At 37.0% G+C, this 23,741-nt stretch overlaps 1 protein-coding gene across 3 annotated transcripts in view; it reads right to left on the reverse strand.

Annotated features, from left to right (window-relative positions):
- LOC101204937 overlaps window positions 1-23,741 on the reverse strand; it is a 99,869-nt gene extending 76,128 nt beyond the window's left edge. Inside the window, exons 1-7 of one of the 3 annotated variants that reach the window (XM_011661907.2) lie at window positions 23,285-23,739; window positions 22,056-22,133; window positions 16,556-16,668; window positions 15,951-16,044; window positions 12,745-12,788; window positions 5,645-5,713; window positions 2,614-2,669 (exon numbers count right to left, since the gene is read on the reverse strand). In XM_011661907.2, the coding sequence (XP_011660209.1) occupies window positions 2,614-2,669; window positions 5,645-5,713; window positions 12,745-12,788; window positions 15,951-16,044; window positions 16,556-16,668; window positions 22,056-22,133; window positions 23,285-23,381 (551 nt within the window). In that variant the 5' untranslated portion in view covers window positions 23,382-23,739. Of the gene's footprint in view, window positions 1-2,613; window positions 2,670-5,644; window positions 5,714-12,744; window positions 12,789-15,950; window positions 16,045-16,555; window positions 16,669-17,080; window positions 22,011-22,055; window positions 22,134-23,284 lie in introns of those variants that run through there. The other 2 variants (XM_031880304.1, XM_031880303.1) reach the window with 2 other exon arrangements.

Genomic DNA, 23,741 nt, shown 5'->3' on the forward strand with positions numbered 1-23,741 from the left:
TTCGGACAGGACAAAACTTTTGAAATAGTTTCTAAGAGATACTACTGGCCTCAATTAAGAAAGGACTGTAATAAGCCTTCTTGGTAAAGAACCCAACAATTCACATATGGTGGGAAAATCCTATAATAGTTAGAAGAGTCCTTGGGTTAGCATATCAAGAGCTTGAAGGAAGGTGGAAGCCTTGGTATTGTTCAAGCTTGGTTGAAAAGGAATGCTTCTAGAAATTTGTCTCCACAAGAACCCTCTTCCTAAGAAAACTGCCAAACTCATTTTGCAAGAACCCTCTTCCTAAGAAAAATGCTAAACTCATTTTGCAAGAAAGACCAAATTTCTTCTCTTCAGGCCGTCCACTCCAAGACCTCCATATGAGAATAGATTACTTTGTCCCACTTCACCATATATTGCTTTCCTAATTTACTTTCTGCCTGTAACACCCTTCAAATAAAGCAATAGTATCCTTAAATTTCCATAGCATACCTTCATCATACTTACAAAACAGCAGTGTATCATCAGCAAATTGAAGGCGTTGAAGATGAATCCAAATTAAATCACTAATTGACCTAAAAGCTCAAGTTGATCAGTGATTGGTTTTGTTAAAAACCAAATCAACCAAACGGGCAACCGGTCAAGAAATAACCCAAATCGCAACCAACCTCGATCCACACTAATGCCATTATTTAAAAATATAGATTATATTATATATGCCAATTAATTTTTTATTAAAAAACGTGCATAGATGGAATGATGGGAAATTACCTTTTTTCCATGAAAGGGCTATTTTCATTGAATTAATGAAAAGAGACAAAGACTTGAGGTACACGATATTACAAGGGGACAATAACAAAACAAAAACAAAGGAACAGGAGATGCACCCGAGCATATGAACTAAGGTGACACCCCTTAGCACCCTCATCATATCCAAACAATATCCAAAATACATAAAACAAACAAAACAATACTAACTCAAACTTGAAAACAAAACAATACTAACTCAAACTTCAAAACTAGAACAATACAATGTTTAGACCGGAAATATAACAGCATGCCAATTTACATTTAAATCTTGTATAGAAAAGTCTTCAAAACTCTTAGATACGGTGCACCGACAGAAAATGTTTAAATGAGCTACTTCACTTTGATCCTTCCACATAAGTTAATTATCGTGGAAAACTCTTGGTTTATTTCAAAGCATGACTCAGTGAGCAAGGCTTTAATAGCATTACACCATAGCAACTGAGGACCCTTTCTCGAGGCAGGACCAATTAAAAGCAGTCGAATATTAGCACTAAAGTCTCTTCTGAAACCCACGCAACCTCAAAGGTTGAAAATAAATTCCACCAACAATGACCTGCCTAAGAAAATTAAAAAAAGAGATGTTGCAGATCTTCCCCTTTCTTTTCACGAAGAGGGCAAATAAATGGATACAAGTAATGAGAAGGAACTTTTTCTGCATGACTGATGAATAGTTGAGCTTCCCAAATATCATGATCAATATAAGGATATTAACTCACCGAGGGCTTTTCTACTAACATGTGTAGTTACACCTCATTAACATTCAAAACTATGTGTCACACTAGTTTTCTGGTTTAAATTTATAAAATAATTAATTGATTCCAGTCTCTCTCTTCTCTCCTATCTAAACTCCCAAGAAACCCACATAACTTCTCTATTTTCTTTCTCCTCTCTCATAAAAACCTACCTAATTCTCTCTTCTTTTTTTCTTTTTTCATTACACCATTTCTCTCCTTCTCCCTTTTTGTTTCCATCTTTTCTTCTCAACCTCCGTTTTGTTTTTCTTCCTTCTCTCTTATATTTCTTTTTCATTGTATTCTCTATTCTCCTTTCTTCACTTTTTTTTCCTATTTCACCGGAAACATGCAACCAACCAAAGCAGCACCCCCCACCCCCCGCCGAAGGTAAGATTTAGGCCACAAACCCACCTTGCAACCATATAAATCCACAATGTGTTGGAGCTCACTAGTAAGGAGACTAATGCCCAAAATTTCACATGTTTGGTGATTAAAGGTAGGACTCAAAAGGTCCCATAATATCAAATAAGTTCTTAATGAGTGCAGAACAAATTGAATCCTGTTCCTGCCCACCCCAAAACCTTGAATCCTCCCATCCAATTCAGCTTGAGACATCTTACTAAGATGTTGGAACAAGAGGGTTTCATGGAATCATTCTATTTAATATTGAGCAGCTAACTGATTTTGTTGCTTTGTGATGGGGTTCTTTAGAATTTTTTATTCCTTAATCGCCGGTTTAGGGTTCTCCTTGGTAGTTTTGAAGCAGAAAAGGCCTCATCCATAGACACATCGGACTTTTGCAAGCTTTCTAGGTCTCTAAGTCGAAGATTTAGAAATTCGTGTTGGCTTTTTAATTGCTCATTTATTTCCTGAGATATTGTGCTTATGGCTGTGGTTGTTTTACCCTTTTTTCCCCTTTCAGAGTTCATATCCTTTTAAAATTTGTTTATGTAAATGCTAAGGTTGGAGAGAATTAGAATAATTTATTTCATTCACTAAAGAGATAAACAAGTGTACAAGAGTCAAGGTAAGGGGGGAGAAGGTAAAAATACACAAAAAATTACAACATGATAAAGATATTTACAGAATTTGTTTCATTATCTTCAGGCTGGAAAACTTCAGACCTAGCTTTATATGTCCCTGCAGCGCTCACATAGCAACAAGAAATACAATAAGATCATCATGCCACTGGAGTATAAGCAACTAAGAGGAAATCTAAGATTCACCACGCTATTTAAGAGATAAGTTCCATAACAGTAATAAATTAGACAACTATCTATCACATCAAAACAAAATTATCGTACACTATTTTTTTTAAAAAAATCTCGTAACTGTTTTTAGAGGAAAAGGTGTGAAAATGCTTTATAAGCTGGATAATCAGCAGTATTAACAGTGCAAAATTGTTCTTCAACATTCAAATCCTCATATCAGTGTTTTGAATATTGGATGACATGTAGCTACGAAACGACTAGCTAGCCCAATTTCATATTTTAAAATATCTTTCAACTTTCCAATTAGTCTTGTATTTTAGAGCAAGTCTCTTTTTATGAATGATTAACTAAAGTCGTTTCACTGGTAAGTTCTCTCTCCCTTCTCTCTCTTCTCTCTCCCCTTATGTCCGTTCTTTTCTCCTCCAACTCATCTTCACTGGCGAATTCTCCAATGCTTTCCTATTTCGATTCTACCCTCTGGTACCTTCTTCAACCCTCTTTCGGCAATCCCCTTTGGTACTTTTTTTTTGCACGACTTAGAACCTCGACTGATAATCATAGAGGAAGTAGTAAGCTGCAAGGTTCTCCAATCACACTACTATGTATGGATGGAGAACGACCATTTTTACTTAGAGGATGTGGAAGCTCAAAGTTCCCTGGTAGTTTCAGAGGACCATTTGAAATGGTATTTCAATGCATTAGCAGAGATCATCCGAGGTCACAAGGATTGCTTCTTTCAGAAAAACGGGAAGTTAGATAGTGGGAGAACGAAACTCTCCAAATTCAGATTCAATGATGGTTGGGTCCTTCGTTGCAAGTCTTGCGACTTTTTGCCAGCATCAGGTGGACTCAACCATTTGGGTGTTTTCAAGGGAAGCCAAAAAGAGGTAGACATCCTTCCTTCAAATGCTGGAAAGTTTACTCTCGATCATGGAGTATAAGAAATGGTTTCGAGCCACCGACCTACCGTTCAACATCCACCACAGACTTAAAGCTCAAGTTATGCTGATAGAGTTAAAACCTTGGGTAGCACAGATTTTGAACAAAAAAAAGAAACCTAGAGCTATAGCAAAAGAGAGAAAAAGAGCCATCAGTTCTTGTTTCGAAGCAAGAAATTCAAAAACAATAGACCCTCGTTTTGGCATCCATAAAATACAGCACTTTACCTTTGAGAAAACAGAGCTACTCCTACTGGGTTCACATCAATGAGAAGGTGTTGGAGGAAGATTTCAGTAGCTCGTGGGTAGTCTCAAGACTATTTGTGTATAATGAGAGGGAAATTTTTAAACTCTTAGAGGAACACTTCCAAGTCAATATCAGCATCAACTCTTTGTTTGAGGATAAAGCTCTGATACGGTCATCATGAGGGAACTTGGAAGATTTTATTGAAAAATGGAACATGTTCAAGGACGGCAGGCCGGAATTTATTTGAGGTTTCAATGGGTGGATTTCCATCAAAAATCTACCACTTGATTACTGGAAAAATGGCGTCTTTATTACATTTGGAAATTACTTCGGTGGACTTGAAAATATATCTTTGGACACTCTGAATATGACCAATGTGTTGGAAGCCAAAATCAATGTAAGACAGAATCTGATTGACTTTTTACAAACAACTATCGAAACTAAACGATGAAGTTCATTGCATTTTTTTCTTAATATTGGTGATATTAAAGCTATTGAAGAGCCAGCTGCCATACAAAAGGCTCTTTTTATCAAAAACTTTACGTATCTGATTGACCTAGTAAGAATACATCAAGCTTTAAGAGATAAAAGCATTAAATTTAAATGTTTTGAAGCCACAATGGGCATTTCTTAATTCATCTCTTTCGAATCCCGATTTCTCAAGGAACTCCATCAAATCTAGTCAAGCTTTCAAGTCTGTTCAAGATTTTGTTGACTTGAATATTTTGCAGAATCTATGGAACTTCCGGAGGAATGCTAATTATGTGGGACACAAGCAATTTAAGAGTCACTGAAACGAGGCGCTTCAATGAATTAATAAAACGAGACTATTGCTCAATGTACAAGATAATTAAACAAAGAGCAAAAAGACCTAAGAAACAGGAGGCGCACCCAAGCATCTCAACTAGGTAGACACCCCTTAGCGACCCATCATCTCCATACAAACTTTCTCAAGATAACAAGTGATATTCCAAACAATTGTCGACCATATATAAGTAACTTACAAACCCTTGCAAATGAATTGATAATTGATCTGTACTTTGAGACATTTTTCCCATTGGAGTTCTTTTTGCTATATTTTTTTATGTTCTCCAATGCTACAGGATCAAAGTAGTCATTTTATTGGGCTCTAGAGTATGTTTCCATCTCATATCATTACATGACTGATTCTTTTGATTTCGTGAATAGAAACCAACCTTTCTTGGTCGTGCTCCATAACCAAACGAGCAATGTCGAGCCTTGAACATTCTTGAATTGTAAAAATCCATTCTTCATGATTATATAATTTTCTTCCTTCTTGACTTGAATTTTTTGAAGGGTTACCCCCAAGTACAAATATTGGCAAAGAGCACAACATTTAAAGCTTCCTCTTGTGATCACCGTTACCAAGAGTTTCCCGATCTTCCACCAACAGCAATCGATGTTGGCCCAAGTGGTTGCTTTGATACCAAATTGATGTAGCCTAAGTAGCCTTAAGGAATAATCCTCCAAGAATCAAAGTTGTGGATTGTCTTAAAAAGAGCTTTCCTTTGCAGGGCTCGTATTTTCTATCGTTCTTTTATTGTTTTTACTTTTTCTTATTTTCCCCCTTTTGGGTCTGTATCATCACTTTTTAATGAAAAGTTTTGTTTCACGTTTTACACGAAAAATAATAATAACAACATAACAATTATTGAAAAAACAGACGAGAAGAAACCAAGAAAAATAAGTAAAACTTACCAGGTCGCCAGTCATATCAAGGAACATGACGTGAAAATTTCTAATGGATATTTGGATGTTGTCAAGAATCTATAAGAAGAAAAAAAAGCTCATATTATCTTTACTAAAAACAAAACACGCGCGCGAGAAACACATATGACAATGAACAAATAATAAAAGAACTAACAAGAAAAAGATCGGCAAATCAGAAAAAAATAGTAATAATAAATAAACAAAACAAGATAATACTTATTCTAGAATCAGAAATTTGGATTTTCTTCTGATAAGGAGGCCTTACTTGGCAGATTCCTTTTTAAATCGTTTTCCAGATCTTTGATGGAACATGCTGCAATAGCTTCAGACTTTAGTAAAAATGTCCAAGCATTATCAAATGAAGTGTGCTTTCTAATAAATTGTTTCAACGGTACTTTGAGGAAGTTTTAATCTTCTTTCCTTCGCTTGAACTAAAATTATTTGGGGATCCTTCAGTGGTGGAAGAAAAGGCAGCTCCAAGTCATTAATTTTGTTGGAGGGATAATAGGGAAATCTGATATGAGCGGGCAAAAAGGTCCGAATTATTGGAGGCTCGTTAATACTCAAGGAAGTAATTAGGGGGCCTTTTCCAATGTTCCTCATACCTGGTGGGTCATTAGCAGCTGTGAAAAAGAAGGTTTAATTTAAAATCAGTGGGCCCCAAAGTTTTTTGGAAACAGCAGTGTTGCAAGAGATTGGAGGAAGACAAAAATTGTTCAGTTACTTGCTCATTTGAAAGAACAGCCAGCTGTTCACCGATTTCTATCTTCTTTCTCCGGCAATGGCACCGATGAACTGGCCGGAAAGTGCTTCAGGAGGCTGAACGGAATCCTAGCACTGCGGAGAACCGCAAACACTGAACATTGGTACATTGATGTCTGGAAAAAAGGAGGAAATGTCAAGACCTCCGCCAATCATAACTTCCTTAACACGCAACCGGTCAATTGAATTACTGAAATTCCTTGCGGGGGGGGGGGGGGGATGTACTTGCATATAAAAACTCAAAATCACTATAGTGTAAAAAGATGCTACCCTCTTAAGATCAGAGATTTCAATTGTAGAGGGAACGAAACCACAAATGTTCTTTTTGACCAAAATCCGGGCTTCATTGCAATTAGTAAGGTTTAATGTTTCTGAGACTATGTCAATTAGGCCTCCAAAATGGTCACCTATAGCTTCAAAGATACTTCTTTGCCACAGATCTAAAGAAAGATTTTTTATTATCATTCATCCCCCAAAACCTTTAATCACAAGGGGCCTACTATGTCGAACTGAGTCCCATTTTTCAAATTTGATGTGGAATTTGCCCTGAGCCTGCCATTTCTTTTCATCTCCGATGAGATCCTTGGATGGAACTTTGTCAAAACTAATGAGAGCATTATCATCATAGAGGGGGTTTATAATGATTTTGATGTAAACTATAGTTAGTTAGTTAGTTAAAATCCCTAACTAATTAAAAGTACAGCTGTAACTAACTAACCCAAAACAGTCTTGTAACTAACTAACCAAAACAACCTTGTAACTAACCTTGAGATATCAATATATAACAATCTCCTAGCCTGAAAAAAGGCAGAGAATTCTTTTGAGAAATTAATCCCAGCTTTGAATTACATCAAAGTGGTATCAGAGCAGCCCCGATTCTTGGACGGAATGGCTGGCCGCAGAGGTAACAACCCTGCCACGGGGGAAAACCGTGTGCAAGAAGCAGCGGAGGAAAACACCGTCCTCTCTCCAAAGAAAACAACAGTTCGCTTGCTGGCTGTTGAAGAATCTTTGGGAGATCTCCACAACAAATTTGATAGGTTGATGGAAAGTGTCGAACGAGAGGAGAATTCCCACAGCCACCACCACGGAATGAAATTAACTTCCAAAACGACCAACGTTTTGGTGAAACAAGAGGCCGGCGAGCAAGGGGATACGTTAGAAACATGAACAATCCACGAGGACTTCAAAGAAGGAGACCCGGTTACGCTATACAGCAACAGCTTGACGAAGACTTTCAAGAAGATCAAGAAGCATTGGCAAGAAATCCAAGAAGATGATTCTTCAAGCGGGGATGAACAAGGAAACATGTGGAACCTCAATGATGACGTACGAGCAGGAAGAAATAACCGAAGAAATGAGGTCAGAAGAGGAGAGTACCACGATTATAAGATGAAGATTGACCTTCCCATGTATGATGGCAAACGAAATATAGAAGCATTCTTGGACTGGATAAAGAGTACTGAGAACTTCTTCAACTACATGGATACACCTGAACGCAAGAAAGTCCACCTAGTAGCCTTAAAATTAAGGGCTGGTGCATCAGCTTGGTGGGATCAGTTAGAAATCAATAGACAAAGATGTGGGAAACAACCGATTCGCTCATGGGAAAAGATGAAAAAATTGCTGAAGGCAAGATTCTTACCACCAAACTACGAACAAACTTTATACAATCAGCACCAAAACTGCCGCCAAGGTGTCCGGACAGTAGCTGAGTACATTGAAGAATTCCACCGCCTGAGTGCAAGAACAAACCTAAGCGAAAATGAACAGCACCAGGTTGCAAGATTTGTGGGAGGCCTTCGATTCGACATCAAGGAAAAGGTCAGACTACAACCATTCCGTTTCCTGTCTGAAGCAATATCATTTGCAGAAACGGTAGAGGAGATGATTGCAATTCGATCCAAGAATCTAAATAGAAGATCAGCATGGGAAACAAATTCGACAAAAAGCAAAACAAACGACCAACCTTCAACCTCAACAAAAGCAAAAGGGAAAGAGATTGATAATCAAGAAGTAGCCGTTGTTGAAAGAAAGAAAGAACAGACGTTCAAATCTAGTGGTCAGAACAGCTACTCCCGCCCGTCATTAGGAAAATGCTTCCGATGTGGCCAAACTGGCCACCTGTCCAACAACTGTCCGCAAAGAAAAACCATTGCAATAGCCGAAGAAGGAGGACAGATAAGTGAAGACAGTATAGAAGCAGAGGAAGAAACTGAACTGATTGAAGCAGATGATGGGGAAAGGGTCTCTTGTGTTATCCAACGGTTACTAATTACGCCCAAGGAAGAAAAGAACCTGCAACGCCACTGTCTTTTCAAGACAAGATGCACCATAAACGGAAGAGTATGTGATGTAATCATAGACAGCGGCAGCAGTGAAAACTTCGTAGCAAAGAAATTAGTAACAGTCTTGAATCTAAAGGCTGAAGCACATCCAAACCCTTACAAGATAGGTTGGGTGAGAAAAGGAGGAGAAGCCACGGTCAGCGAAATCTGTACAGTCCCTCTCTCCATTGGAAACGCCTACAAAGACCAAATTGTTTGTGATGTCATTGAGATGGATGTATGCCATCTCCTACTAGGAAGACCTTGGCAGTATGATACTCAATCATTACACAAAGGGAGGGAAAATACATATGAGTTTCAATGGATGGGAAGAAAGGTAGTCTTACTCCCTATAACGAAAAAGATTAACGAAGGGTTAAGAGGTGAGAAACAGTTATTCATCACTGTTAGTGGGAAAAACATGCTTAAAGAAAGGGAACAAGACATCCTAGGACTGGTTGTTATTGAAAAAACCAAAGAAAAACAGGTTGAAGACATAGAACCCAAATTACAGCAGCTCCTTCATGAGTTCCCTCATATAAAGGAAGAACCGAAGGGACTCCCACCCCTTCGAGATATACAGCACCACATAGACTTGATTCCGGGAGCATCACTACCAAATTTGGCTCACTATAGGATGAGCCCCCAGGAGTACAAAATACTTCATGATCATATTGAGGAATTACTAAAGAAAGGGCACATCAAACCTAGCCTCAGCCCGTGTGCAGTACCAGCACTTCTCACGCCAAAGAAAGATGGAAGCTGGAGAATGTGCGTTGACAGCAGAGCCATCAACCGCATCACGGTAAAGTATAGATTTCCCATTCCAAGGATTAGTGACCTGCTAGATCAACTCGGAAAAGCCAGTATCTTTTCGAAAATTGACTTGAAAAGTGGCTATCATCAAATACGGGTAAGACCTGGCGACGAATGGAAGACAGCCTTCAAGACAAACGAAGGATTATTTGAATGGATGGTCATGCCATTCGGCCTTTCTAACGCACCCAGCACCTTCATGAGATTGATGAACCAGGTACTTCACCCATTTCTCAACAAATTCATAGTAGTTTACTTCGATGACATACTTGTTTACAGCACAAACAATGATGAGCATTTACTACACCTAAGGAAGCTGTTCCAAGTCTTAACAGAAGCGGAACTCTACATAAATACTAAGAAAAGCATGTTTATGAAAAAAGAAATTGCATTCCTCGGCTTTATAATCAAACAGGGAAGCATAAGCATGGAACCAAAGAAAATCGAAGCCATCCACAAATGGCCGACTCCTGCCTCCATTAAAGAAATACAAGCCTTCCTTGGCCTGGCTTCGTTTTACAGGAAATTCATCAGAAATTTCAGCTCTTTAGCCGCACCACTAACTGACTGTCTAAAGAAAGGAAACTTCAAATGGACCCCGTTACAACAAGAAAGCTTTGAAGATATCAAAAAGAAGCTCACATCCAGCCCTATCCTTAAATTACCAGATTTCTCTTCACCTTTTGAAGTAGCAGTTGATGCATGCTGTACAGGGATTGGAGCTGTCCTAGTACAACAAGGACATCCTATCGAATACTTCAGTGAAAAACTCAGCACCTCAAGACAGACCTGGAGCACATACGAACAAGAGCTGTATGCCCTCGTCCGAGCACTAAAACAATGGGAACACTACCTGATCTCTAAAGAATTTGTACTCCTAACTGACCATTTCTCACTAAAATACCTTCAAGCTCAAAAGAATATCAGTAGGATGCACGCACGCTGGATATCCTTCCTCCAAAGGTTTGACTTCGTGATCAAACACCAATCAGGCAAAGAGAACAAGGTGGCCGATGCTCTAAGCAGAAAAGGCTCCCTACTCACAATACTGTCCTCGGAAATCATAGCATTCAAACATTTACCCGACACTTATACGAAGAAGATACTGACTTCAAGGATATCTGGTACAAATGCTCCAACTTCTTAGACGCTGATGACTACCACATTGTTGAAGGATATCTATTTAAAGGAGAACAATTATGCATCCCGCACACCTCACTACGTGAAGCCTTAATAAAAGAAGCACATTCTGGAGGGCTAGCTGGACATTTCGGACAGAATAAGACATTGGAGATCACTTCCAAACGATACTACTGGCCGCAAATAAGAAAAGACTCCAATAATTTCGTAAAAAGATGCCCCATCTGCCAAAGAACCAAAGGCTCCAGCACGAATGCAGGATTATACTCGCCACTACCCATCCCGACCTCAATATGGGAAGATTTATCAATTGACTTCGTGATTGGATTACCAAAAACACAAAGACAATTTGACTCAATAATGGTTATAGTGGACAGATTCAGCAAAATGACACATTTCGTAGCATGCAAAAAGACAAATGATGCAATCTACATAGCCAACCTCTTCTTTAAAGAAGTAGTACGACTACATGGAGTACCTAAAAGCATAGTATCAGACAGAGATGTCAAGTTCCTGAGTCACTTTTGGCGAACACTGTGGAAGAAGTTTGACACAACACTGAAATTCAGCACCACAGCCCACCCACAGACAGATGGACAAACTGAAGTAACAAACAGGACCCTCGGTAATCTGCTACGCTGCCTTAGCGGGTCAAAACCAAAACAATGGGATCTAGCATTGGCTCAAGCTGAATTCGCCTTCAATAATATGAAGAACAGATCAACAGGAAAGTCCCCCTTCGAAGTAGTTTATACCAAACTACCACGATTAACCTTTGATCTCACTACACTCCCCACAACCGTGGATCTCAACAACGAAGCAGAATGCATGGCAGAAAATATCAAAAAACTACACAAGGAAGTCCATGATCATCTTATACAGACAACAGACTCCTACAAAAAGGCAGCAGATAAAAAAAGAAGACAAGCCCACTTCAATAAAGGAGACCTAGTAATGGTACACCTGAAAAAGAGCAGATTTCCTACTGGCACCTACAACAAGCTGAAAGACAGACAAATTGGGCCATTCCCTATATTAGAGAAATACGGAGATAATGCCTTCAAGATCGATCTACCACAAGACATACACATACACCCAGTCTTCAATGTTGCTGACCTAAAGCCATACCATGCACCAGATCGTTTCAGGCTTGCTGACTGATGGACCCTGGGACGAGTCCATCCTTAGGGGGGTGGAATGATGTAAACTATAGCTAGTTAGTTAGTAAAAATCCCTAACTAATTAGAAATACAGCTGTAACTAACTATCCCAAAACAGTCTTGTAACTAACTAACCAAAACAACCTTGTAACTAACTTGTAACTAACCTTGAGATACCAATATATAACAATCTCCTAGCCTGAAAAAAGGCAAAGAATTCTTTTGAGAAATTTATCCCAGCTTTGAATTACATCAGATTTTAGATTGATAAAGCATCTCCAACTGTTTGCGAATCAATCTCCAATCATCGGAAGCAAACAGTTATGTAACAATCCATAAATTTTCAAAATCAACCTTTACCACTTCATGATTCTTGATAAGCCACTAGTTGTGTTGTGCTTGGGGTAGAAGGCTGGACAGAAACTTGATGAGTTCTAAGCGGGGTGGTGCGAGGACAAGATACCTTGTTCCGGGAATTTTTTATTGGAGAGGTAGTGCTAGAAGAATTGACCATCTCTACTTGGGAAGGTCTATTCACCAGAAACTGTGGGGAAGACTTTTGGGGAATTATCTGAAAACCAATTAGTGCAGTTGACCTTTTCTACAAATTTAATGAACACGTTAATTATGTCAATATTAGAAGTTCATGTAGAATAATGACAATCAAAAGGTCATCATATGTCAATATTAGAAACTGCAATTAGGAACGATAAAAAAATAGAGGTAATCAAATGTCAATCAAATGATAATATCACAAACAATGAGGGCATCGACAGAGATGAAAGAACAAAGAATGTAAAAATAAATCAAATAAACATTAAAAACAAAACACTGCATATAAAATGACAATGAGACCTGCTACAGTGCAAGAAATTAACATTACCTTTGCTGTGATGTAAGAGATAAATGATTGTCCAGCATGATTATCTGCAGAAAACGAGCATGAAAGAAGTTGTTTTTTATGAGTAACAAGAGAACTTTCCAAAAAACATCAAGATTGTTATGGTCAAACATTATTAAGGCCATTCTTTCAGAAATTTGGTTTAAGTGAAATCAACGAATTTTCCAAAACAAGGCCTCCAGTTGGATGATTAGACTGGAACATGCTAAAATCAACGCATCCTCTTGGTGCTCCTTGGCTAAAGCTTTTGAAGCCTACTCCATCCAAGACCTTAGCCTTAACGGGCAGGCGTGCATCTTTGATTAGATAACTATGCCTCTCGTAGTCTTGTTTAAATGTTCTATTTTTTTCACTCCTAGTTGCTCTCGTTATTATGTATGTACTCCAATCTAAGTTAAGAAGTAATGAAAGTGCAATGGGGTATCAACCTAATTGAGATGTCTGGATGCACTTATTGATCCCTAATGGCTTAGATCTTATATTTTTATTGTACTCAACATGATCAATGGCTTAGATCATATATTTTTATTGTACTCAACATAATATTGTCTACTCATATTTTTAACGACGAAGATTGTTTCATCTTTTAAAAGAAAATCAAACATTTTAACCTGCTTTTGACAAGCATGAAAGAAGTTTCTCATGGTCAATCAATTTTAGAAAAATTTTGAAGGCCTAATGTTTGAAGCCTTTTGACTGCTTTAGATGGCCAAGAGTAGTAGAAAGGCAGGACTCTAGAAAAAGGGTTTTGGAAGCTTCAGGTTTGTTCTCTGCTAAATCTTCGTTTAGACAGCTGGCTTCATCATCTTCAATTGATAACAAGCTGTACAAAGTTTTGAGGAATCAAGCTCCAAGGAGAGTTTACATCATCATTTGTGTTATGATTTTGGAGGCACTTAATTGCATAGACTCTTCAAAGAGAGCTGCCAAGTCACTCATTTTGCCCTCAGTTTACCATCTTTGTATGGTGGATAATGAAGATTGTCAGCACATCTTTGATTGTCAATTCTCTAAAGAATTTTTGGAGAAAATTATTCTCCTGTTTTATCTCCAATGGGTTTTGTGCAATGACTTCATGAAAAATGTGACTCAACTCTTAGTAGGCCATCCTTAGCCCATTTTCATTTGTTGTGGGATAATGGTGTTAAAGCTATTGTTTTAGAAATATGGTTTGGAAAGAATCCGCACATTTTTCACAACTTATTTCCTTTGTTTGATCGTAATCAGATTGCTCCTGTCAAAGCTTCTTCACAGTGCTCTCTTTTAAATCGGAATGGATTTATTTCTCCTTCTATCCGTTAGTTTGTAATTTAGTCTTGTTCTCTTGCTATGTTCTTGAATATTCTCTTCTTCTTTTTTTTTCCTAAGTAGACTAATTTCATTAATAAAATGAAAAGTGTTGTTTTCATTTTTCATAATATTAAAAAAATTACAATTAAAAAAACCTGCATTTTGAAAATGATTTAAATGGAAATAGGGCAAACAATACTGTCAAGAAAGAGAACACAGAAAATCAGAACTCAAATTAATTTGTTTTAACCAAAAAAGTGCAGAATGATCTGTGAAGTAGTGCAATGTAATCTCTTTCGATGATTCAAAGCAATCTTGAGTAACCACAAAGAGCCTATGCAAGGAAGTCAAAGAGTGGTTCGAGAATAGCTGCGCCGTGCAAGAACACAGATGATGGTTTCTGCATGGTATCATGCAACTTATCATCCTTCTTACTTCAAAGAAGACGTGTTCTACTTCAGCTTCCCATGGACTGTATCTGATGTTTTATTCAACATATAGGCAATGAACTCCAAAAGACATCAAACATAAAAAAAGCTCCTAGTTCTAGCTGTGTGTTGTTAGCCCATGTTATTAATTCTTTTACCTGTTTTAACTCTGACTAAACAATCCTAATCCATGTTACTCACTACCCAATAAAAGTTACCATAAACAGGAGGTTATTTATAGGTAAACTGAATTTATTAAACAAACCACCTGCAGGAAACAAAGTAAATGACGTAAACAACAAATGATTGTATTTTAAAAGACATGGAATCCATTGAAGTTGGTTAATGCCAAAGATTTTGGGAGACTCGAGGGTCGTAAGAAACATTTTCCTACGTGTAGGGACAAGTGACCAACGCAGAAAATCATTGTATTTTTTATTTATCTTATCTCTTATTTCGTCTTTTATACTTGTTTTGGATATGATGAGGGTGCCAAGAGGTTATCAACCTAGTTGAGATGTCCCGGTACGCCTGCTAATCCTTGTGTATAGTATCTTGTATCTTATTTTTGAGACTTTGTCTCTTTTCATTAACCAATGAAAAGTGTGTTTCCTTTTCAAAAAAAAAAAAAAACTCCAATGAAATTAAGTTGCAACAAAGAAAACAGCATCTCTTCTTTCTTTTTTTGGAACAAAGAAAACTACAGCCCTTTTCTCTTCTTTTTTCTTTTTTTTCTTTTTCTTTTTTTTTTTTTTTTTTTTCTTTTTTTTTTTTTTTTTTTTTTTCTTTTTTTTCTTTTTTTTTTTTTTCTTAACAAGAGACAAAAACTTTTCACTGATGAAATGAAAAGAGACTGATGCTTAAAGGATATAAGAGTTCACAAGGGAGATAAGTAAGGGTACAACAGCAACAAAAAGCAAAGTTAAAGTAAAATAAGAGGAAAACAGTGATAAAGCAAAATAGGACCCAGTAAACATGGCCATCTTCCTAGCAAGCCTATCCAAGGTATTCACTCAATCTAACAAAACTTGCCAGGTAAAGAACATGATTTTCTTCGGTATCTTTATCCTCCAGATCATATCAAAGACTGACTCACTTCCAGGAGAGGTATCCAAAAGTAGTGTGAAGAAAGAGTTACAAGAGAAACCCTTAGAAGGATTGGGCTCCAGACACGAACATTCCTCCTCCCCTTCCTAAAAAAACACCTTTCCAGCAAAGAAAGAAGGAAGACAACTCAATTCTTGAATGTTTTGTTCTTCCTTGCAATCCACACTGACCACAAAAAACAAACAAACAAAAAACCAACCCTAATAGATTGGACCCGTAGAACTCTCTTCTCAATTTGGTCCCAATCAAGGTAACTCCAAACGATAAAACTAAATAGACTTAAACTCATCAATTGCACGTAAATGAAAAATGTTTATAAACAAAGATGTAGCCAATGCAACGAAGGGACATCAAGTAGCTCACCACATACACGCCTCGATAACTTGGCCAGCTCTGCAGCAGCAATTTTGGCCTTCTTCCCAGCAAATTCTCTTTTTTCAACTGCATCTGAGCTCCACTACAACAAAGAAAAAGATATCCAGAAATTTCGCAAGAGGATATTAATTTTAAAATAACCCATTCTCCTTTTTTAAGGCCCCACATTAATTCAATAGTGGATTTGTAAGTAAGTATTAAGTTATTGAGTGCTTCAGAAAAGAAAACACCAAAAGAGTTTCGACAGACCGATGTAGGAAAAAGCTGGAAAAAATTAATTAAAAAAACTTAGTTAAAGAAAACAAGACATTGTTTTAATAAAAAAAAATGAAGAAAACAAAACAAAAAATTTAGACTCGACTTGAAACAAAACAAGCAAAACTCAAAGTTGATTCTGATTATTATTGAAATTTCTTATTTTTCCTGTCGAAATCACCCAAAGAAATACGCTAAAACAGAGTTTTGATAATTCTACATATATGTGCGAGCAAGAGCACTAAATAACCATGAAGCTGACACAATATGGCACAAGTTTATTGAGTAAGTATGGGCCCCATCCCTTTGGATCAATGGTTACAATTATGGTTAATTACCTCCCCATCATCTCGCTGAGATGCAGAAATATATATATCCTCTAAAATAATGATGATCGGATCCCATCCAAGCTTTTTCCATGGAATCTTGATGCTTAACCTCCCTACACGACCTACCAAATTGAAAAAAGAAAATGAAACTTAAGATCATTAATTTAACATTCTATTTAAACTACTATTCACATTAACCTAAAAAATATCAAACATGGAGTGCCTGAGTTTTTAGTCTTTGTAAAAAAGCTGAAAGATTGTTTTCATTGAACATACAAGAGTGGGAAGTAACAATTTGAAAGACATTGGTTTTGTACACTGATTTGACTTCTTCTAGAAAACAATGGAAAAATTTTCATTGATAGAAATTATGACTAGTTATTTGGAAGTTGTTCTTTCTAGCAAGATCAAAATTTTTCGTTTTGAAAATGAAAAAGAGACTAATGATCATGGATATAAGCCCATGCGACAAATTTTTCCCATGCTCTGTCACCACATATTCTCCCCCTTTGTCTAGACAATCAGGAGTAGCACCTTTTATTTGACTGTGTTTATGCAACAAATTGCTGGTACCGACTCCTCAAATGAGATCCAAATCATAGCTGGTACAGCTTTGAAGAAGAAGACAGCTTCCTTGCTGTGGGTTAATGCAGTATTTGTTTTTTTGAAAAGGAAACGAAGCTCATTTATTGTGCAGTGAAAGCATTATTAGTTGAAGTTTGGCTTGAAAGAAATCAGAGGGTTTTACATGACAACCCTTTGACATGGATGGACCATTTTAAATCTGCTCGCCTGAATGCAACATCATGGTGTTCCTTATCCAAAGTTTTTCAGTACTCTCTACAGGAGACTTTGCTGAACAAGCCAGCCTTCATAGCCCCTCCACTTTCAAGTCTTGGACAGCATGATTTTGGATACCTTCTACTTCAACCGGATCCTAGCATAATCGAGGACTGCTTTTCTAATGTATCTCTGATGTTGTTTTGGTTTATGTTTGGTATGGGCCTACTACTTTATTTTGGCCTTGTGTTTTTCCTTTGTATTGGCTACTATCAACCAAGGGAAAGAATAATTTTTATTTCTTTCCGCACTACGGATATGATGAGGGCGCTAAGGGGTGACAACCTAGTTGAGAAGCTTGGGTGCGTCTGCTGATCCACCTCTCTTTTTCTTTACTCATTGTATAACCCTCTTGTAATATGAGCTTTTGTCTCTCTATTTTAGTCATTAATAATATTGAGACTTGTTTCCTCTTCAAAAAAAATCATGGATATAAGTTGAATATGGGAGAGAAATAAAAAACGCAATATATAAAAGTACAAGGGAAGAATACCTTGAAAAAGCAAATAATATATAAGAAAATAAAAGACCAACAAGGACAATGCCAAGAAACCAAGAAGCCAAGAGCAAGAAGGAAAATATATTGCAAAATATATGAGGCTGCCACACTGTCTAAGACCCCTAGCTATGGTTCCATTAGGATTAATAGTTTGTCGTGGGGAAGGTCATCTAAGTAATTAGCTAAAGAGTTTGTTAGGGTTTTTAGTTATAAAAAGAGGGAGTGGGTTGGGAGCAAGGGGTGGACCATATTGGAAGGAATTTCCATCGAGGGAATTAGGGAGAGAGATGGCCCTCTCAAAAGGCCATGTTGAGAAATGAAAGAACATATACAGGCATACCAAACATCTGCTATTTATTGGCTTAAGTTTTGTTATTTTATACTCTTTTTGTTTTTTTAAACGAAGACAAACTTCTTTATAAATAATCGAAATTCAAAGTACAAGAGAGAAATACAATGAGTGTAATAAAGAAGCCTAAAGAGCAAAAAGCAGGTGGAATCATGAGGTGCACCAGGGCATCTCAACTAGGTTGACACCCCCTTAGCACCTAGTTTTTTTGTTTGCTAGTTGTTTTTGTATATTCTCCCATGGGGATGTTGTTTGCTTGAACTCTACCTTTACATCAATCAACAAAAAGTTGTTTTTTCATTCATGTTCAAAATGGGCTGCCAATGGTTCTATTTACACTGATGTAGCTCTCAAGAGGGCTTTAGATGAATGTTCCCTTTTTTAAAAAAAAGGAGACAATCTCTTTATTATTTCAAAATAAACTCAAAGTACAATAGATATATACTAAAAATAAAAATTAAGAGACCTAAAGATTAGGAGACACACCCAAACATCTCAACTAGGTTGCCACCTCCTAAGCGTCCTCATCATGTCCATACAAAAACTAGTAGAATATAAAATTGTATAATAATAAGGAAGTATCAGGGTAATACATAGGATAGATACACAAAAATCCAGATATCTTAGCATGTAAAAGCCAACCAATTTGAACACAAATCTTGAATAGATGTGCTAAACTCCTTGAATAAAGTGCACCAAGCGACTGTGTTTCTTTTTGCGATGTCCATATGATCAGACCAACCCATGAACTTACCATCGAATACCCTTTGATTCTATTCGAACCAAATTTCTTGAAGCAGTGATTTGGACAAGTTAGTCCAAAGAAGTCATGGCCCCTTTTTCATAAGTGGGCCCAATATAATGTCTCACGTTTGAGTTGAATTTTCCGTTAAACACCCAACTTACTTTAAATAAAGAGAGAAGACTACCCCAACATTTAGCTGAATATGGACAGAAGAACAGATGCTGCAAATCTTCTTCACAAAGGAAACAGAGAGGGTAGAAGACAACTGTTTGGGAGTTTCCTTTGCATGACCAAAAAGCAGTTTAGTAACCCAAATATCATAATCCAAACTAAGATGTTGACTCTTCTAGGGTTGTTGGATTTCCACTAGACTTTGTAGGTCTCTCTAGTCATGGAAGAGGATGCTGAAAAGTGATTCACGAGGGATTTGACTGAAAACTTACCGGATGGTTTTAGAGACCAAATCCTTCTATCCATAGAATCTACCACCTGTCTTTGCGAAAGGAGGTGAAGCAGTTGTTGAAATTCTGAAATTTCCCCTTCTTTAAGGAGTCTTCTAAAACTTATAGACCAAGATAGGGTGGAGTGATCCCAATGTGTAGCTACTGATCCATTAGGCAGCAAAGTGATTCTAAACAGCTTTTGAAAACGAGATCTAAGGGGGATATCGTCAGCCCACACATCATTCTGAAAAGCAATTTGAGTTTCTCAGCTTGAAGGTGGACAAGTTTTCCACCTTTCCCCATACTCTAGAAATACCTATCCAAGGACGTTTTAGGCTATTTCCAGATTTCCCAACAGTATGCTAATTAAAAGGCTCTTTACCGTGAATGCTTTTGACTACTTGGCACCATAGAGACTCTTCCTCCTCCATGAATGTTTCCTTTTATTATTTCTTTTTTTTCTTTTTTGAAAAGGATACCACTTTAGCATTACATTTCTATGAAGGGGAAGGCCAAACTTGCTCATTGGTAGTTTAGTAATATTTAGCTTTAATTGCCTTGCACCAAAGAGCCTTTGTTGTTTGAAGGAATCTCCTTGTCCATTTAGCAAAAAAAATGCATCATTCCCCTAGTTTAGCTTGCCAATTCCTAAACTTCCCATGGATATAGGTGGTTTGTTTTCTTATAATTAGCATGGTGGACTCCACCCTCAAGATTTGGGCCTTCCTGTAGGAAGCCTCTTAAAAGCTTTTCAATAGATTTAGTGACCTTTAAAGGCATTTTGACAATAGATAAGTAAGAACTTGATATATATTTTTCAAAGGAAACAAGACTAATAAATTGGCATATTCTTTTTCTTTGAAACAAAGACAATCCTCTTTATTAATAATAATAAGAGAGACTAACGCTCAAAGTATAAGAGTATAAGGGCTAAAACAATTAAAAACAATAACCAAATCAAACTCAGCAAGAATAGCGAGCTAATCAATAAAGAAGTTTTGTCTTACTTTCCCTTGTTTACGAATTCCTTATTGCTCTCTTTGTATAATTCTCTTGTACTCTAAGATCTTAACCACAATAAGCTTTGAGATGAGCGAAGAAGGAACACCAAGAGAAGAACAACCAGCCTAGCTGAATCTTCACTAAGATGAAACCACAAAACTGCTAAGAAACATTAATTGTTCAACCGGTTGGAAACATTTCTTGAGCCCAGCTTCTTCTATGATTCTTGGGAGAAGACTAGTTCTGAGTTAAGTGTTTCAAGAGACTTGAATCTCAATCTATTTATCTACAACCTTCAAACCACACAAGTTCCGGTATAAAAATTCCAATGTAACCAATTATTGAACCAAAAAAGTGAGTAAAATCAGATCTCAAACAAAAACTAGTTTGCGTTCATCAACTAGTGACTTTAAATGGGCTGGAATTTCGCAATGCTAAAACTTAGAGGGTTTCCAGAGGTCTGTTTTCCAACATTAAATTCCTCTTCATTCTAAAACAAATCATTGAGATCAATTTCAAAGGGGTCCTTCAAAGAATGATCCTCCAGCCCATTTGGCTACCCCAAATTATCAACTTCTTCAATGCTCACACTAAAAGGAGGAGCCAAAATCTAAATCACATTTTTTTTTGGAAAGTGTTAATTGGATGAGTTACGTCTTCGACCTTTCGAGTTGAAGGGTTCTTTCCAAATACAAAATTTATGATCAATTTTCTCAAAGATGGGCTTCCTCAACTGTGAATTCCTTTGCTTGCCACCCGTAGGAAAGTCAACATAAATTGTTGATCAAACTCCAATTTTGTAGCCATGAGTAAGTAGTAAGATCTTACGACCTTTCTTGAACAGAATATGTTCTATATGTTGTACATTTGGGTCCTTGAGTTCTAAAGAGTAAGTAGTATGATCTTGTGAGGCCCTAAATATTAAGCTAATTCCCAGCATCTCTTGCAACTCATTCTTAACATAATTTTTGTTGGAACTCAATGGCAATCCAAAGATATGAATGAGATACAAAAAAATCTTAAGCACTTTAGGACCTATAGCCGAAAATATCAAATTGGCATCTGCAAATTAAAGGTAGTTAACCATAAAGGAGGACTTCTGATGTTATTTTCCTTGATTGATCACGTGTATTTTCTTAACAGGAAACGAAAATCTTTCAATCATGTGATGGAAGGAGACTAATGCTCAAAAGAAATAAACTCCATGGGGAGAAAAAACAAAATGATAGATGCAAAATCACAAATGTAGGAAACGTGGTCATGTAATTCTAAGAGAATACAAATTTTCAAACCTAATAGGTTATGGGGGCAAGTGAAATGGAGTTTCAGGGTATAAGTGAAATGAAGTTTCAGAGTATAGGTTCAAACCTTAATTACAGTGACAAACAAATGTTGATCAAGCAAAAGTAATTGCACCAAAAAAATAGGAATGAAATGTTGCAATATCTAAATGTTGAGTTGAGCCAATTAATTGGAAGATGAGTCAAAAAAGCTAATAACAAATGCAGAAAACAATCCATTAAGCAAAGCTTGTACATTCCTAATAAGTGAATGGAAAAGGCAAAGAAAAAGCTTCAAATAAATACCAAACACATTCTGCTTTTCTATTTTGCCTATGAATTTAAAAATACCTTCCTTTAGGGCGAATGGCAATTGAAGATAATCAAAGGCCTCTAGAATGAGCTCAACATTCTCCAATAAAATTTCCTCTGCATAAGTAGTAAGTGTGCCTCTTAGGACTGATTGATATAGAAAATTCTAAATAATAAATATAATATAGAATGTGCAACCATTTTGAGCAAGTTTTCATATCAAGTTAATTTCATTTATATGAAGAAAAGTTGCAAATGTTTATAAAAGAATCCTCAAAATAAACAAATATACCTATCTTCTTTTCTTAATGAAACTAAAAGATAACTTTTCATTAAAATTAAAATAATGTAATGAGACTAATGCTCAAGATGATACAAGACATAAAGCTATCAAAAACTTACCGGTACAAGAAGAAAAAAACAAAACTAGACCAAGATTTCAAATAATAAAAGAGAAGATAAAACATTTCAGATTAAACGTCTTGAAACAAGTAATCTGCAATAAAGTTTGGAAAGGGAACACCAGAAGACTCTCAGATCATAACCCAAATGAAGAACTTGACTTCTACTAGGACAGCTTGAATTCTGAAGAATCCAAAAACCAGCTTCTCGAGACTTAGCTATCAACCATCCTTTGACCCTCTTTCTAACAACAAGATCAAAATCTTCATGCTATTTTGCAGTGTATTTGTCTGGAGTGAAATAGTAGAATTTTTAGAGATGTGGAGAAAAATAGAGAAACTAGTAAGGTTTAAAGCTTCTGTTTGAGCACCGTCGATCTTGATCTTTTGGAGGGCTCTAACCAAACGGCGCCAGAGTCGCTTACTAATAAGTGAGAGGAAGCAACCATGGTATCCTTTAATTACAGAGGAAAAGTGATGAAAATAAACCAGAAGTGAAGGTCAATCGACGAAGAGAAATGTAGAACTTTCGCTGTTTGATAGGCAGGACCAATCCTAATGAATAAATATTAAGACAAGACTCTATTTTCCAAACATAAGATGAGTGGTATAAGGGAAATAGTAGCTTCGGGCATGGCAGTATGGCTTAGTTCGATGTATAGAAAAGCGGCGACCCATTTGTCCAATGAGCGTATTCAAGATAGCGATGAACCGCACAGTCCGATTATCATTATATGAGGGCACAAGGAAGTATTAGCATCAGTTTGAGACGATGGCAACATCGAAGCTACTTAACTAGTTCAACAAATAAAAAGACAATCCAAACAAAGCTAAAATTGTTCATAGAGTACAATCAGATGAACAAACCGTTCCAAAATGTAATCTTTAGCTTCTCCTTCTGAATATCCTTGACATATCGGCCCAAATAACCCACAAGCAACTGTCCAACGAGTCCTTCAAACATTCTCACACGATATTCTCCCTAAAAACACTACCAACAACAAGTACGCCCGTCTAAGTTCATGTGATTATTGTTGGGTTTTTTAGCAGGTTAGCCTTGGATTATTTGACTGAAGAACAAGAAACGTCTCTACTTCTCTCCCTGAATCTCGCCGTCAATCAATCATGCTCTCGCCGATTCATTCAATCTCTCTCGAGCTCTGGCTCAATCTCGCCGGTTCCGTCGAAGCATTCTTTCAATCTCTCTCTCACCAATTTTGCCGCTATTTTCTTTTGTCCGTCTCTTTGGCTTCTCCAGAGGTTTCAAGCGCAACGAAGAATTGTTAGTAAGTTGGGTGGGTTGTGAATAGGCCGGGTTAATTGT

This window comes from Cucumis sativus, chromosome 1 (assembly GCF_000004075.3).
Source record: "Cucumis sativus cultivar 9930 chromosome 1, Cucumber_9930_V3, whole genome shotgun sequence".
In the NCBI taxonomy this organism is placed as follows: domain Eukaryota; kingdom Viridiplantae; phylum Streptophyta; class Magnoliopsida; order Cucurbitales; family Cucurbitaceae; genus Cucumis; species Cucumis sativus.